This window comes from Sapajus apella, unplaced genomic scaffold, assembly GCF_009761245.1.
Source record: "Sapajus apella isolate SASKATOON/1434 unplaced genomic scaffold, GSC_monkey_1.0 scaffold69, whole genome shotgun sequence".
NCBI classification, from domain to species: Eukaryota; Metazoa; Chordata; class Mammalia; order Primates; family Cebidae; genus Sapajus; species Sapajus apella.
The window spans coordinates 8,763,964-8,781,358 of record NW_022437009.1 but is presented as its reverse complement, the minus strand read 5'-3'; the positions used below and the strand labels follow the sequence as shown (position 1 = coordinate 8,781,358).

General features: G+C 40.6%; 1 protein-coding gene across 1 annotated transcript; it reads left to right on the top strand.

The window, feature by feature from the left end:
* Positions 1-1,564: 1,564 nt before the first annotated feature.
* Positions 1,565-11,723, top strand: CHIA (chitinase acidic). The gene is given in 11 exon segments (XM_032249776.1): positions 1,565-1,586; positions 2,784-2,813; positions 3,272-3,473; positions 5,900-5,956; positions 6,641-6,806; positions 9,057-9,181; positions 9,363-9,486; positions 9,748-9,933; positions 10,373-10,492; positions 10,580-10,721; positions 11,464-11,723. Coding segments are annotated over 11 exon segments (1,434 nt in total).
* The last annotated feature ends 5,672 nt before the right edge of the window (positions 11,724-17,395 follow it).

Sequence of the window (17,395 nt, the reverse complement as noted above, 5' to 3'; positions counted from 1 at the left end):
CAGTCTCCGGCAGATAGTAGGTACTTGTAGTGTTTGTTGATATGATTATTTTCACAATTGAAATTTTCCCTGAACAACACACACTAGGGCCTGTTGGTGGGGGTGGCAGGAGGGAGAGCATCAGGAAAAATAACTAATGCATGCTGGGCTTAATATTTAGGTGATGGGTTAATGGGGGCAGCAAACCACCAAGGCACATGTTTACCTGTGTAACAAACCTGCACACCCTGTACATGTACCCTGGAACTAAATAAAATAAAAATTTTCCCTGACAGCACTTCTATTAGACTTTATCTGGTTCTGAGAGTAGAACAAAACGCTTAACCTACCGATCACAGGAAGAATGGATACAATTTAGTTTCTGAATGTGATAAATGGATAAAACTGTCCGGACTCACAAGAATTCTGCAAAGATGCTGAAATCACATAATGAGCACCCGTATTCCCACCAGCTGCATTCCTGGTATTGTCACAAGACAGTATCATATAAGCAATACAGAAAATATGTGCTAGAGTACATAAAGTAAATCAGAAGAAGGAGAGATCATTGAGATACACAGAGTAGATCTGAGCTGGACTTGTAAGAATTGCTAAGATTGAAATAGGCAGTGAGAATAAGGAGACATTGCAGGCAAGTCATTACAGGCAAGGAGTGGAGGAATAACTTGAGCAAAGACATGCAAGGCATGTTTGAGGACAAAGAATAGACCTTTGACCAAAGGAGAAATGTATTATAGAATAATGGTAGTGAATTATGTTTGGAAGGGGTAGATTGGTGTTAAATTTAAATACAAAATTCCAGAAACGGTCAAGTTGCAAATATTTCTATTAAGAGACTCATTTCAATATTGTCAATATCATCAACATTATTTCTATCCATTAGCAACACAAAATAGTTTTTAGTGGATGTCATTTGAAACTACGGAACACTAGAGAGTTTTGGGTGACCTTCATGGGGGACATTTTGAAACCCAAACATTCTTAGATAAAATTATCATATAGTTGTGACTTGAAGCCATTCCAAAGAACATGTGCGAGTAGAATATTCAGAAAGTAGCACCTGAAGAGGGAAAATTTCTTAGGCACTGATTGTACAAATTACATATGAATAATTCCATGAAGGAAAAAGTTTAAGAACAGCTAATTACTTCCAGAGGTTTTTGCTATTTACTTTTCCATAAAGACTTGCTTTGATGCTAGGCACGAAAAGTCCACAACAGAAAACCTAGCTACACTATCTAAACAGATGCTTATCAGCCCTTGGAACTGCCAAAAAAGCTATTAAACTGGTGCTTTCCATGGTGATGGTCTCCACCACCCTATTAGGAGCCATGGCCTTGTTCTGTGCTTGTTGGGCAGAGAAGGTGGTGATGCTGGTGGTGGGAGGGTGTCGGCTGAAGGTCTGGGGAGGGTGTTTGTAGAAGAGGGGATCTGTTGGTTTACTGATTAACTACATGCACATCTGGGTCAAATTGCTCTCCATTTGGAAGCCCTTGTGATAGTCACGGAATCAGAACACGTAAAACCCAATCTAGGCTCTACGGGACTCGTACTAACTGCAACCATGGCAAAGCTTATTCTCACAGGTGAGTTTGTAATCAGAGATTCACCCTTCATCTTAGCTGGTTTCTTTTTCTCTCACAGGCTCTTATAACCATGACGTGGTCTTCATGCTGCATCTCTATACTTTTCCATTCTTCTTCCATTATTTCAAATTTCAGGTGAATCTTGTTACATACAAATCAGTCCGCCTCTTGTTCTCTTAAGCTCCACTAACTCTGGTAGCATGTCTGCTTTTGTTAATCCCACAGGCCTGCTCCTAAAGGAAAGACTTACTTTCTCCCAGTGTTAGTCTTACTCTTTCATCTTTTGTTCGGTCATTCCTTTTTCTTTACTCATCTTCCTACGCCATCTCATTTTAATTGGAACAATGTTTATTTATGAGCTTGTGTCCTTGGGCTAGCTTTTTCAGGGATGAAAATCAGTAGGAATTAAGAGAGTTATGGAAGTTGTCTTTGTTCTGCTGTTTTCAGAATTATTTCTCTTTTTATTCCTCGATTATCCTACTGAGTTGATGATGTACCATAAAAATGTTAGAAATTAAACTATTCAAAGAGGTTGATTCAGTAAATTGTTTAGAGTCAAGTCATACCCAGAATTTATTTGTTGCTCTAGAGCTGGAATTTGCAAACTGTTTAAGCTTCTGAAGTTTTCCAAATGAAACCTCAGGCTCAATTTATAAAACAATCAGGGTAGAAGAACTGCTTTGTAGAAGCCAGGGAAAGGCATCTGCAGTCTCACCTCACAGTTCCTAGCTCTTCACTCCTCGCATAAGGGCTCCTGAAAGTCATTCCAAAAAACTCCTAAGGCTCCGAAGATACTGAATTATCTGTTTTAGCAGATGCCTTTTCTGTTGGAAGGCTGTATTCTATCACTCAGGGAGATGAAGCACAAATGGATGTGTAGTCACTGAGTACAGTGACCAGTTGATTATTTCAGTAAGTACATCTTCCATAGATAGTAGACTTCAGACTCACCATTCAGTAACATTTATTTGTGACAGGGTGTAAGAAGAAGGCACCATGGTCATTTCTGACAAAGGGGGAGAAAGGTAGATCCACTGTTGCATTCACTGAAAAACCTTTGGAATCACTACTAAATTTCACTGAGGCTGTAACAATTAATTTATGGTAAATTGGAAGACAATCAATGCTTCAGAATTAGGTTCTACGGGGTACAGACAATAGGTTCAAAGGACATGTTGTTGTTGTTTTTCTGTCTAGGTCTTGCCCTTGTACTGAATGTGCAGCTGGGTAAGTCATGGACTCCATGTTTTATCATTGAATATGTATATGAGATAAACCATACTAGGGAAAAAGAACTGCTGTTTGCTTCACAGACGGATGGGTTTGATTTGGGTATAACTGTTTTCGACTGGCTGTCACTGCCATTCTCTTCAGCATGACCATCTGAATTATAAATCTTGTATTCATTGGGCTTCATAGGACTATGGGCATCGTTTCTTAGAAGACTGCTAGCTAGGTTTATCCAAAAATCCCAAAATGAGTCTGTCAAAGTTAAAAATAAACAACCCCAAGTTAGTGACTAGTTCTGAGTTAGAATCTTTCGGTGTATCTGTAAGAGTGTTCATACTAACTACCTCCATGTAGAGATCAGGCATCTGAGGCACAGGTAGGGAAATGGAGGCAGGGTCAAAACTCACAGCACAATCCTAAACCAGGCCATTGTCCCTCCTGCTGATTACACATAGGCTCTGCCTACCAGCTGACTTGCTACTTCACCAACTGGGCCCAGTACCGGCCTGGCCTGGGGCGCTTCAAGCCTGACGACATCGACCCCTGCCTCTGTACCCACCTGATCTACGCCCTTGCTGGGATGCGGAACAACGAGATCACCACCATTGAATGGAATGACGAGACTCTCTACCAAGCTTTCAACGGCCTGAAAAACAAGTAGGAGGAGGGAGACATTTAATTTGATATCTCCCTTTACAGCACTTCCCAAACATTAATGCTTCTTGAAATATAGTTCAGATCCGTGGGTCTGAGATAGGGACCAAGACTCTGCATTTTATTTTTCTTTTATAATTGACAAAATTGTATGTGTTTATCATGGACAAATGTCGTGAGTTTTGTTTTTGTTTTGTTTTGTTTTTGAGACGATTCTTGCTCTGTCACCTAGGCGGGAGTGCAGTGGTGTGATCTTTGCTCACTGCAACCTCTGCTCCCAGGTTCAAGCAATGCTCCTGCCTCAGCCTCCTGAGTAGCTGGGATTACAGGCATCTGCCACGACGCTCAGCTAATTTTTGTATTTTTAGTAAAGATGGGGTTTCACCACATTGGTCAGGCTGGTCTCGAACTCCTGATTTCATGATCCACCCTCCTCAGCCTCCCAAAGTGCTGGGATTACAGGCATGAGCCACCACACGTGGCTGACAATGTCATGTTTTGAAATATGTATACAGTGTGGAACAGCTCAATTTAACCATCAACATATGCTTAATTTTTTTTTGTAAGAACACTTAAAATGTACTGTTAGCAATTTTCAAAATACAACATATTAACAATAGTTACCATATTGTACAATAGACCTCTGCAACTTACTGCTCATTTCTAACTGAAATTTTGTATCCTTTGACCAACATCCCCCCAACCCCCATCCCCACACCACCCACAGCCTCTGCTAACCACCATTCTACTCTATACTTTCATGAGTTCAACTTTTTTGAGATTCCACTTACAAGTGAGATCATGTGGTGTTTGTCTTTCTGTGCCTGGTTTATTTCGCTTAACATAATATCCTCCAAGTTTATCCATATTGCTGCAAATGGCAGGATTTCTGCCTCTTTTTTAAGGCTTAATAGTATCCATTGTGTATATATATCGCATTTTCTTTGTCCACTCATCCATTGATGGGCACTTACGTTGATTCTGCATCTTAGCTATTGTGAATAGTGCTGCAATGAACACGAAAATTCAAGTAGCTCTTCAACACCATGATTTCATTTCCTTTGGGTATAAACCCAGTAGCGTAATTGCTGGATCATATGGTAGTTATCTTTCAATTGCTTGAGGAACAACTATACTGTTTTCCGTAATGGGTATACTAATGTTCATTCCCACCCACAGTGTGCAAGAGTTCCTTTTTCCATATCCTCTCCAACACTTACCTTTCACCTGTTTGATAACAGCCATTCTTACTGGATTGAGTGGAGCCTTGTTGGATTTTGATATGCATTTCTCTGATGATTAGTGCTGTTGAGCATTTTTCATACACTTGTTGACCATTGGTATGTCTTCTTTTGAGAAATGCCTATTCAGGTCCTTTGCCCATTTTTTAATTGGGTTATTTTCTTTCTTATTACTGAGTTGTATACATTTCCTATACATTTTTTATACTAATCCCTTAATTGATATATGATTTCCAACTATTTTCTCCCATCCCATAGGTAGTCTCTTCACTGTTTCCTTTGTCATGCAAAAACTTTTTAGCTTGATATAATCCCAGTCTATTTTTGCTTTTGTTTCTGTACTTTCCATGTCATATTCAAAAAATTCTTGCTGTAGCTCATGAAGCTTTTTCCTAGATTTTCTTCCAGGAGTTTTACAGTTTGAGGTCATGGATTTAGGTCTTCAATCCATTCTGGGCTGATTTTGTTCGGTTTAGTTATGTTTAAGAGAAGGAAAGCTACAGATGATTGCTACCATCAGTAATGGCATGATCATGAATGCAGCTCCTAGAATTTAAGTTACAATGGCTAAGAGTAAATAAACCCCTTTACAGCAGTGTTTCTCAAAGGGTGGTCCGTTGACTACTTGCATCAGAATCATGTGGAGTACTTGATTAAAGTGTCAATCCCTACTGCAATCCAACTGGCTCAAAATATCAGGGGAAGGGGTGATAAACTCAGATTTTTAATGTTGTCCTCCCACAACCCTTGCACTTAATTATTATGTACATTTATGTTTGGGAATCTCTATTCTAGAGAATGCTTATAATTTCAATCCAATTAATTTATGTTAATGTTATAGAGGCTAAGAATGTAATTAAGCTTAAGCAACATTTACCATTTTATCTGACGGAATAGAATGTTATATTAGCTATTTATGCTTTTTACATATATCAAAGATATTGCCAATACACAATATTTTTTAAAGCCCAGTTTCAAAATTCAAATTTCCCTAGGAAACCCTGAGAGCATTTGTGACAAGAACAACACAAATAACTTTTACAAAGGAAGTTTTCATTAGTGGAGGAAAATTGTTCTACAAAAGGCAAAACAAAAATATATGATCAGATCCAATACTAAAGCAATGTATTTTAAACAGAGGGACTCCTGAGTTTTGAAATTTATCTGTTTCTATCCTTTGCTTTACAGGAACAGCCAGCTGAAAACTCTCCTGGCCATTGGAGGCTGGAACTTCGGGACTGCCCCGTAAGTCTTCTGTGGAAAGCATATTATTCATTTGCTATTGAAAACAAGTTGGCCCCATGTGATCAATGTCCCTTTAGACTTCACAGTCTAAGACAGGGTATTGCGGATATACATAAAACAGTATGTGAATTAAATATATTGCTACACCAGAATCTCAATATTAAGTGGAACACAATTTATTTCATACATTTAATTTTGGGTGAACATTTTGGGGCCCTATCCACAGAAGTTTACTGAGATTCCTAAACAACCTTTTCTTAAAGTATTTCAAGAGTACAAACCCTGAGGAGAGTGTTACAGTGCTCCTGTCTGTTTACTTCCTGGTCGGGGGAGGAACGAAAAAATCACACAAATAAACAAGAGGACTTCTTGGAGAGTACATGAACTTCGTGGACTGTTTGGGGAAGGAATACAGTGTGCTGGGTTTGCCAGGTGTTCAAAGAAACAAGGGCAGCTTGGGAGAAAGAGCAGAGTTGGGGGATAACAAAATGAAGGGAATGTTAAGATACCACTGCTGGGAAGAGCAGTGATTACAAAGGGAAGAGAGGAGAAAAACAAGAACATGCTTTAATCTGCACTGTGGGTTCTGATGAAGGGCTCTGAGGCAGAAACTGAGAGCTTAATTTTACTCCAAGGCGTTGGGGCCACGAAGGCCTCACCCTGCCTTCTTTGTGTCTCCCACAGTTTCACTGCCATGGTTTCCACTCCTGAGAACCGCCAGACTTTCATCACCTCAGTCATCAAATTCCTGCGCCAGTATGAGTTTGACGGGCTGGACTTTGACTGGGAGTACCCTGGCTCTCGTGGGAGCCCTCCTCAGGACAAGCATCTCTTCACTGTCCTGGTGCAGGTAGGGAAGGAAGTCACAGTCTTTAGCCCAAAAAGATTCAAAGTCTTTCTTTCCAAGGAGAATTGGGTGGCTGTAGGGTAAAACTAAACTTGAATTTAAACTGATGGAATATAAGATTGCAAGCATTCTTCTATGTCATGCGTTCATTAAACAAACATTTAATAGCAACAACAAAACAACCTGTGAGCTGTGTGCCTGGCACTACTCTACATGTTGTTTTAAGAACCATAACTCATTTCATCTTCACATTTACTCTATGGCACACATACTCTAAGTATTATAATCTTTATTTTACAGATGAGGAAACTAAAGTACAGAGAGCATTTAAGTAACTTGCCCAAGTCACACAACTAGTAGGCATCATAACTACCTCTGCAGTTTGGCTACAGAGTCCATTGCTTTTAACCATTACACTAGGCTGCCCGTTATTACTGAGCACATACTCTGTGGCAGATACTGTCAGGCTAAAGATAAGATTAAGACACCATCCTTGGCTTTGAAGAACTTCTTCTGAGGTGGAAGACTGAAAAAAATGAACAATGGCAGTGCATTTTGATAAATACCATGATAGAGGCCTGCAGGGTACAAAAGTAACAAAGAAAGAGTGTACCCAATTCTGTGCTGGGGCAGGATCAGAAAGTATTTCCTAGAGAAAGTCATGCTTGGGCTCAGCCTTGAAAGAAACTGGTGTTAACCAATTAAGTGAGGATGGGAATGGCACGAATGATAGATAGATAAGTGTGAGCAAGTGGGTGAGCAATGGCTGTGAAGTTGCATGGGTGACAAGAACCAGATATCGTGAGAATTTTTATATTATGTTCAGGAATTTGCACTTTACCTTTGAGGCAATGGGACTATTTTGAATGATTTTAAATAGCAGAGAGCTGACTTTAACCATAGAGGATAAATTAGAAGGAGATGAGAAGGCGTGGATAGAATTAGGAGGTTATTGTAGTAAACCAAGCAAGAAATGATCAGGGCCCCAACAAAGGCTCTAACACTGAGGGAAGAAGAGGATATATGTAAGAGATATCAAGAGAATAGAATCAATAGGATTTGGAGATCAACTGGAAATGGGAAACAGAGAGGACCCCCAGTTTTCTGACTTTGAGGATGGGTTTGATTGTGATGCTATTAACTAAGATGGCAAATGCAGGAAGAAGTATAGATTTGAAATAAGAAGAACTGCTCTTGAACATGATCAGTGTGAGGTATCTGCAGAGCACCCTAAAGGAATGCCCAGTAGGCATCAGATAAATATCCATCTGGAGTTCAGGACAAAAAAGCTTGACTTGATATACTTGGTTTTTAGACTTACTGTCTCCCAAGACACATTGTTTGCTATACCATTCTATGTGCCAGATCATCAGCCAGCCAATGAATAGTTTCAACGTTAAGTAACTAGGTGAAAAGGCAATTTACTTATTTGTTGAATAGCTCTAATGCTCAGAAAGGAATACATCTTTTCTTGGCTGGAACATGCCTCCAGTCATAATTTACAACTTCTGATCATTGTTTCTAGTTCTGCCTACTGAAGCGACAGAGAATAAGACTGTACCTTTTGCCATATGTGGGCTTAATGTTTTAAGACAGCTATAATGCCTTGCCTATAATTTCTCTTACTCCAGTTAAATAACTTAGTTCCCTCAATCGGTAACCACAAGACAATTTTCAGAGCCACCCTTCATTGGAACTTACTCTGGCACCCCTAATGTTTCAATTATAAGAACTAAACCCAATACTTCAAAGGAGATTACAGTCACACAGATACATGTGGATTAATCTCTAGCATTGAATAGGAACCTATCATCTAGCTGTTACCACCTTCCTTATTGGCCAATTCACCATTTTACTTGATGGGATGTCAGTCCTATAAAGTACTTCATCTACTTTATGAAACAAATTTTTATACTGCTAGATGTTAAGTATCACTGCAACTATAGCCTCAGAGTATAGAGATACCACGGAGCTCTGATGTCATCTGGGATCTGGGTTCTGGTCATGACCTATCTACTAATTCACTGTGGGACTTTGGTGAAGTGTCCTAACCTTTAAGCATATTAGATAGCTATAAAATTCAATAATATTATGTATCCTATCTACTTTATTAGATGGTTGAGAGACTAAAGTAAAATAAAATATGTGAAAGCAATTTAAGAAAGAGAAGTATGATACAAGCCTATGTTTCTTATAATTTAAGGAGCTAAAATCAGCATCATAGATGTCCTATTATGCCTTATTATTCTGTAGGAAATGCGTGAAGCTTTTGAGCAGGAGGCCAAGCAGATCAACAAGCCCAGGCTGATGGTCACTGCTGCAGTAGCTGCTGGCATCTCCAACATCCAGTCTGGCTATGAGATCCCCCAGCTGTCTCAGTGAGTGATGTGCCTTATCCCCAAACTCCTGGAGGTGTCACTTGGGCAGGTCTGTCTTGTCCTTGGTCTGTCTTGCTATTCAGGGACCTTGTTTAGGAGGCTTTGGAAGTGGGGAAATGGGCCTTCACAGGTGTGGGAAATGACCATCAGAAATGATTTTAAATCCTCTACCCCACCTCAGGTACCTGGACTACATCCATGTCATGACCTACGACCTCCATGGCTCCTGGGATGGCTACACTGGAGAGAACAGCCCCCTGTAGAAATACCCGACGGACACTGGCAGCAACGCCTACCTCAATGTGGTGAGTCCCTGTACAGATGCAAGTGCTGACCAGAGATGATGATGTAACTCAAACAGAGATTGGGACAGAAAATAAACATAAATTCTGCAAGTGTCTCATTTAGACAACTGTCCTCTTAAGTTGATTATATTCCATTAATTACAACTTCAAAATGTTTTGAAAAAAATACTAATCCATTTTCAATTAACATCATACAGTTTTACAACTAAGCACTGGGTCCTCAGCTGGTTGGGCCCTGTAACTAACCCACTGACATTGCAGGATTATGTCATGAACTACTGGAAGGACAACGGGGCCCCAGCTGAGAAGCTCATTGTTGGATTCCCTACCTATGGACGCACCTTCACCCTGAGCAACCCTTCCAACAATGGAATTGGTGCCCCTACCTCTGGTGCTGGTCCTGCTGGGCCCTACACCAGGGAGTCTGGGTTCTTGGCTTACTATGAGGTACATAGATTGGACTGAAAAGGGCTCTGTGAATTCCATGCACTGTGCCTCAGGGCTAGAATCTGCGGAAATCTTGAATGTTCATTCTGTCTCCTACGTAACTGCTTTAAACACAGGTGCTTAGTGTTTAAATAACATTCATTTACGTAATCCAAATGAAGAGCATTTAATAATGCATAATATCCCTTCACACAACAGGCTACATTTTTAATGTAATTTATATTATCACACAGGTAATAAAATAAATATACCTCTCAAATTACTGCAGGTTCTCAAAATTATTTGACAAGCAACTTAATGCTCCTTACTACAAATAAAAACCTGTAATTAAAAATTGAGCAAACCCCCAACTGTAGACATGAAAGAAAAATAATTAGAAACATGTTTTTGTTTAATGGGAGTAACATTTAAAAGATTTGAATCTCTTGACTTTTGAAAGATCTGTACCTTCCTGAAAAACGGAGCCACTCAGGAATGGGATGCCCCTCAGGAAGTGCCTTATGCCTATCAGGGCAGTGAGTGGGTTGGCTATGACAATGTCAAGAGCTTCGAAATCAAGGTAAGATCAGCCCCTTAAACGTGCTGAAGTCCCAGCCCTGAGTCCCAGGAAATCAAGTGATTCCTGTTTTCCTCTTTCTTTAAACAGGCTCAATGGCTTAAGCAGAACAACTTTGGAGGTGCCATGGTCTGGGCCATTGATCTAGATGACTTCACTGGCACTTTCTGTGACCAGGGCAAGTTTCCCCTAATCTCCACCCTGAAGAAGGCGCTCAGCCTGCATAATGCAAGTAAGTGACCGAGGGTGGGGTGATGGCCAGGTGTATAAATGCCCCTTCTTTAACTCAAAAAGCAACCCTGATGTCTTCCCACCCCCTACCCCTGCCCAAGGATCCTCTTTTCGCTTCACCTCACTGCTCTTGCCAGGGGAGAGACAGGTTCTGCCCTTGAACTGCCTTGTCAGGAACATCAGGCACTTATGGAAAGCCAGGCCTAACTGGGTAGGTTTTCCAAGTCTGCTAAGTCTTAAGAGCATGGAAGAGACTTAAGAAATTATACTAACTTCAACACACGTATCTACTTCTCACGAATCCCTCATTCAAAGTCTTAGCCCACCTGGGGAGATTTAAGAAACCCTCACCATGTTCTCACATGTCTAATCTGCGATTCAGGGGATGTAACAGTTCTCTAAATTTTTTCCAGATTTTTCCTAGAATTTATTTGTTCACCACTTATGCCCAGATTCTAGAAAACTGTTTTGTATACACTGGGTGGTTAGTAAATATTTTTTGAATGATTTAGATATTATAAGGAAAGAGCAACGTTTCTTACAATTAAAAGCCAGGCTGGCTTGACAGTCGTTTCAGTTAAGTCCTGAATCTGGAGTTACTTTCTCATCTTCTTAGTCGCAGGGATCCAGAGCCAACTGCACCCCACCTCCACACTTCCACTCCCACAGTTCTCTTCACCTCTAGGTGAAGCTTAGAGCCTCTCCCAGGCCCACGAGTCTGCTTTTATTGCTGTATGTTTCAGGTTGCACGGCTCCAGCTGAGCCCACTGAGCCAATAACTGCGGCTCCCAGCGTCAGTGGGAGTGGCAGCGGGAGCGGGAGCACCAGCTCTGGAGACAGCTCAGGAGGCAGTGGATTCTGTGCTGGCAAAGCCAACGGCCTCTACCCTGTGGCAAATAACAGTAATGCCTTCTGGAACTGCCTGAATGGAGTCACGTAGCAGCAGAACTGCCAGGCCGGGCTTGTCTTCGACACCAGCTGTGATTGTTGCAACTGGGCATGAGCCTGACCTAGTCTATATTCCCTAGAGTTCCAGTCTCTTTTGCTTAGGACATATTGCTCCTACCTAAAGGCCTGCAATAAAATCAGCAGTCAAAACATGAGTGTCTTTGATTTTAAGTGATTTGGGTGGAAACCTTTTCTAGATATGAAAATAAGGGCTATGCGTGGGGATGGAGTGATGGAGCAGAGTGTGGAAAGAAGGGGCGGAGCTAATAGCACCACGGTCTTCATCTGCCTGTGTTCATCTCCATAGAGGTTGGAAGCTGCAAGGAGGAAATGTCTGCATGTTTGGTGCATGGGTGGGATGAGGATATGAAGAGGATGGGTCTGTCACCAGGTGACTCCTCAGGAAGGAGCTGAAGTGCTTCCATGAGTTCGGGGGATATAGGCAGTGCTGCCTGGCTTGCTCAAGGAGTGGAAGGCTGGGACATTCTCCACTTCTACTGAAGACCTAGAGCAGATTGACTGGTCCCTCCCACGGCTTGGCTGATTGACATCAGGTTCAAGAACACCAATAAGATCATCACCCCTCAGAATTTGCAGCTGGGAACAAGTAATTGCCTGTCAGTCCCTAGTGTGGATGGGTCTTCATATGTAAGCTCAGGAGCTGTAGTGAGGGACTAGGGGGAAGGAAACATTGTCCTTGATGCAGAGCTGAGCTACAGAGAAAAGCCAGGATGTGAGATGAGAGAGAACATTTGCTGATAGACGGCCTTCTTCTCCTTCTTCTTTTTTTCTGAGATGAAGTCTCGCTCTGTCACCAGGCTCTAGTGCAGTGGCATGATCTCATCTAACTGCAGCCTTCGCCTCCCGGATTCAAGTGATTCTCTTTCCTCAGCCTCCCAAGTATCTGGGATTACAGGCACACGCCACCATGCCTGGCTAATTTTTGTGTTTTTAGTAGACATGTGGTTTCACCATGTTGGTCAGGCTAGTGTCAAACTCCTGACCTCAAGAGATCTGCCCACCTCGGCCTCTCAAAGCACTGGGATTACACGCACGAGCCACCACGCCTGGCCAGATAGATGGCTTTCTAACTCTTGATTATAGTTTCTTCCTGAGGCCCAGATGTATTTCTGCCTTTGGATTTTGTGAAATATCCCTATAATACGTAATAAGTTCCTCTTTGCTGCTTAAGCTGACTCAAGTTTGTTTCTTTTACTTGCAAATGAAAGAAACCTTTTTTTTCTGGCGTTCTTACTATGTGTCAAACTGTTCTAAGTGGTTTACAGCTGTTTTCTTAATTTTCCCAGCAACTTCATGAGGAGGATAACATTAACTCCAGGAAACTGAAGTAGAGACAAATTAGTTAACCTGCCCCAAATCACACAGCTAGTTAGTTGCACAGCCAGATACATAGCCCGGTGGGCTGGCCCCAGAGCTCACAGTCTTACCTACTATATTTTGCTTGCCTCCCTTGACATACACCACAGTGTTCTCATGGGAGATGACCACTGGTGGCCATGATGAGGCACACACCACTCCCTGGGCAGCATCATTTATTCATGAACTTGCAGCATTTATTGATTATTACGTGTCAGATGATATTCCTGGTACTGAAGATATAGTGGTAAGTAAGACATACTCAACTCTCATGGGAATTATATTTTGCTGGTGGAAGTGTTAGATGATACACAAGCAAATGAACAAATGAGAACAGTAAAATCGTGATAGAAAGTGACCAAACAAGGAGACTACTTTAGTTCGAGCAATCCCAGAAGGCTTCTCTGAGGAGGTCCTGTACTAGATGGCCTGGACAGTCAAAAAGAGTTAATCCGTTTTGGGATCTGGGAAAAGTGTGTTTTGGGCAGAGGGACTATGTGCAAAGTCCTTGAGGTGGAAACGAACATGAAGCGTTAGGTACAAGAAGCCCGGTATGGCTGTGAGGTGGTGGGCACAGGGAAGAAATAGGCAGGGGTCAGATCATGCAAGGGCTTGAAACATGGTTAGAAGTTTGTGTTTTGTTGTAAATGGGCTGTGACATCATTGGAAAGTGATAGCAGGGATGGGGGTTGGTGACAGGATCTAAATTCAGCATTGACGAGATGAGGCTGGAATAGGATTAAAGAATATAGGAAAATGGCACTCGTGATTGTAGCCAATGGATTGACTGAGCACTTGTGTGACATGCCTTGAAGATTGAAGACGTAGAAGTGAGGGACTTGTGTCTTCAATGAGCAGATGAAGGCAAGAGGTAGCAAAAGTGGGTGTTACTAGTAATGTCATTATATTTCTAGTCAAAGAATGATGAAATCTGGAGTAAAATAGAGCATAGAAATTTTGGGGGTGGACTTTTGAAAGGAATTTCCTATTTAGGTCACTACTAAGATAAATAGCACTGAGGGGGGACATGGGGATGTGGGGCTCTGGAGTTAATGAAATAATGACATGACATCAGCTGTTGGCTTTGAAGAAGAATGTCTTTGAAGAACATAGTGTCCAATGAATAAATCAAAGTGTTTTTCAAAACTAACACCTTTTTCAATGCCACTATTTTCCCACAATGATTAAGTCTGCCACCATTTCTAGAACATAGAAATTACTGCAGTCAAAAGAGTAGTGTCCCCTCCATTTTTCTTCCTGTTTTTACATATTAGTCATTCAAATGCATGTTTACTGTGCACCTAGTATGTGCAAAAAGAGAGTGAGCATGAGCTAGCTCCCCTGAACACTCTGACCTCTACTACAGTTCTCACTCACTCCACTCCAACTATGTCACCTTCCTGCTGTTTCTCAAGTACTCCAGGCATGTTAGTGCCTCAGGGTCTTCATACAAGCTAGAACACACTTTCCATAATTTCCTTTTGACTCCTTCCCTCGCTTTCTTCAGGCTTTTCCTGGAAGTCACCTTCTCAGTGAGGTCTTTCCTGGCCACTCAACCTCATTTTACAACACCCTTTCTCTGCCTTTCCCAGCTGTGCTGCTTTTTCCCTTTCTTGACACTTGTCACTACTTGACCTGCATTCATTCAATGTATTTATCTTTTTTATCATCTCCTTCCCTCACTTGAATTAACATCCATGAGGAAAGGCATTTCTGTTCACTGCTACATTCTCACTGCCTAGAACAATGCCTGGCATATTATAAGAGTTTAATAAATACTTGGTGAATTAATAAATGAATGAGGTAAGGGAAGTGAGACAGGAAATAACAAGCTGAATATTCCAAGCATTGGGCAATGTACTTTATACAGGTTATCTCCTACTTAGTGAATATTGTCCCCAGGTTTCAGGGTGAGGAAATCAAGATCTTATGAGGATAAACTACTCTCCCAGGATCACAGAGCTGGTCATTAGTGGACCTCATTCTCAAAGGTAGGCCTTTCTGTCTCCCTTTAAGCCACAAGGCTGCCTTGCACAAATCAATGTCACAATGACTTAAAGAGGGACTTCCAGAGTGGGGCTGTTGCTTAGCAGCCAGTCTTAGTTACACCCTTCATTTTCTTGGTTAAAATCCACATGTGAGAGTGCCAACTCATGGAAATAATGCATGGGAGATCCACGTTTACTGAAAGGCCCCCTGAGGAACTGTTCTTTCCCAGAACTACTGGGAAATCCAGAAGGTCCATGCTATCTTCTCTACCTGGGAACTTGAGAGGCAACGAAACAGTATCAGGGATCAGGCAGCCATACATCTGGGACTTTGATAATGGTAATCGTATCCTTGGACTCTAGTAGATGTATGAAAACTCATCCTTTCAGTGTTGGAGTCTAACCGGAAAGAAGTAGAATATACACAGGATTACACGAGGTCTCTCACTCTGTATGGAGGCAGAAAGAGCGTTCCACTCACCAAATCATGTGCTTTAGCAAGGGCCACCTCTCATCTTAATAAACATTCACTGTTTCTTTATTTGCACAAAGATATACCTTGGAGCTGGCTGCAGCCCTGGGCAAGGAGGTGGTAAAGTGGAGATGCATTAATACTTGTTAAATCCCAAATATAGGTTAGTCCCTCAAAGTATGAGATTTGTCCTTGTGTTAGCTCCTAAATTATTATTGCATCCTTAGGAGGAAATAAAAGATTCATGCCATTTAATAGACAAATCAAGGCTTAGGAAGTTTAAGTAACTTCCACAAAATCACATAGCTAGTCAGTGACAGACTAATACTCATTGAAAGCCAGTTCTGAGAAATTTCAAAGCCTTTGTTCATTCCTCTACCATCCGATGGGAGACATAGGTTTTAAGAAAGTTTAAAAGGATATAGAAAGTATATTTTCTTCTCCTCTTTCTCTCTTTTCCAGAATAGGGATCTCTATTCTCTTAAACAGGGATTCTCAACCCTGCTTTGAGTAATAGAATATTTTATAACACCCTATTTATTATGCTAAAATTAGAATTAATTCACGGATAACATAACCTACCACATGTAATTTCACAAACAACTCAGTATAATGCCCTAACTATAAAGTAAAGAAGACAAAATAATTTTTAACAAAATAATATAGATTTCAGTATATAAATGTTCAGATGTAACTACTTTAGAGACAGTGAAGTAATCACGTTGTTGCACAATAAGTTGTGTAATGAATTAGTCTGAAATTAAGAGAAGATCAAAAGTCCTTTCACATAAGCAGTTTAGGAAAATAAAACAACAGTTATAAGTAGACACCAGAACAAACACCAGCATTGGGAGAATTAATAACAATTTGGATTTACTGATTTCTGACAGCAGAAAAAGGTAAATAGCTTTAGTTGAAATAGGAATAATAACCAGACAAATTACAAGCCATTGAAGTGAAATAAGCAAGAGAGTGTGAGTATGCTATATTTTACTGATATATTATATTGTACCTATTTATGGATACATGTGATATTGTTACTTGCATAAAACGTATAATGACCAAGTCAGGGTATTTGAGGTGTCCAGTACTTTGAGTATTTGTCACTTCTATGTGTTAGGAACAATTCAAGTCCTCTCTTCCAGTTACTTTGAAATACACAATTTGCTATCATTAACCATAGTCACTCTACTCTGCTGTCGAATGATAGAACTTACACCTTTTATCTAAGTGTATGTTTGTTTCTGTTAACCTTTCTCTCTTCACCCCTCACCTGACCCATTCACCCTTTCTAGCCTCTGGTATCTATCATTCTATTCTCTATTCTCTACCTTTATGAGATCGACTTTTTAAGCTCCTACATATAAGTAGAGCATGTGATATTGTCTTTCTGTGTCTGGGTTATTTCACTTAACACAATGACCTACTGTTCCATCCATGTTGCTACAAGTGACATGATTTCATTCTTTTTTTTTTATGACCAAATAGTATTTCATCAGGTATATACACCACATTTTCTCTATCCATTCATCTGTTTATTTCATACCTTTGCTATCGTGGATAGTGCTGCAATAAACACACAAGTGTAGGTATCCTTTGATATACTGCTAGATCATATGGTAGTTTTATTTTTAGTTTTTTGAGCAATTTCCATACTGTTTTCCATAGTAGTTATACTAATTCATATTCATGCCAACAATATGTAAGAGTTCCCTTTTCTCCACATTCTCACCAGCATCTTTTATTTTTAGTCTTTTTAATAATAGCCATTCTAACTGGGGTGAGATGGCATCTCATTGTAGCTTTAATTTGCATTTTTCTGATGATTAGTAATGTTGAATATTTTTCATATACATGTTAGCCATTTCTTTGTCTTCTTTTAAAAATTGT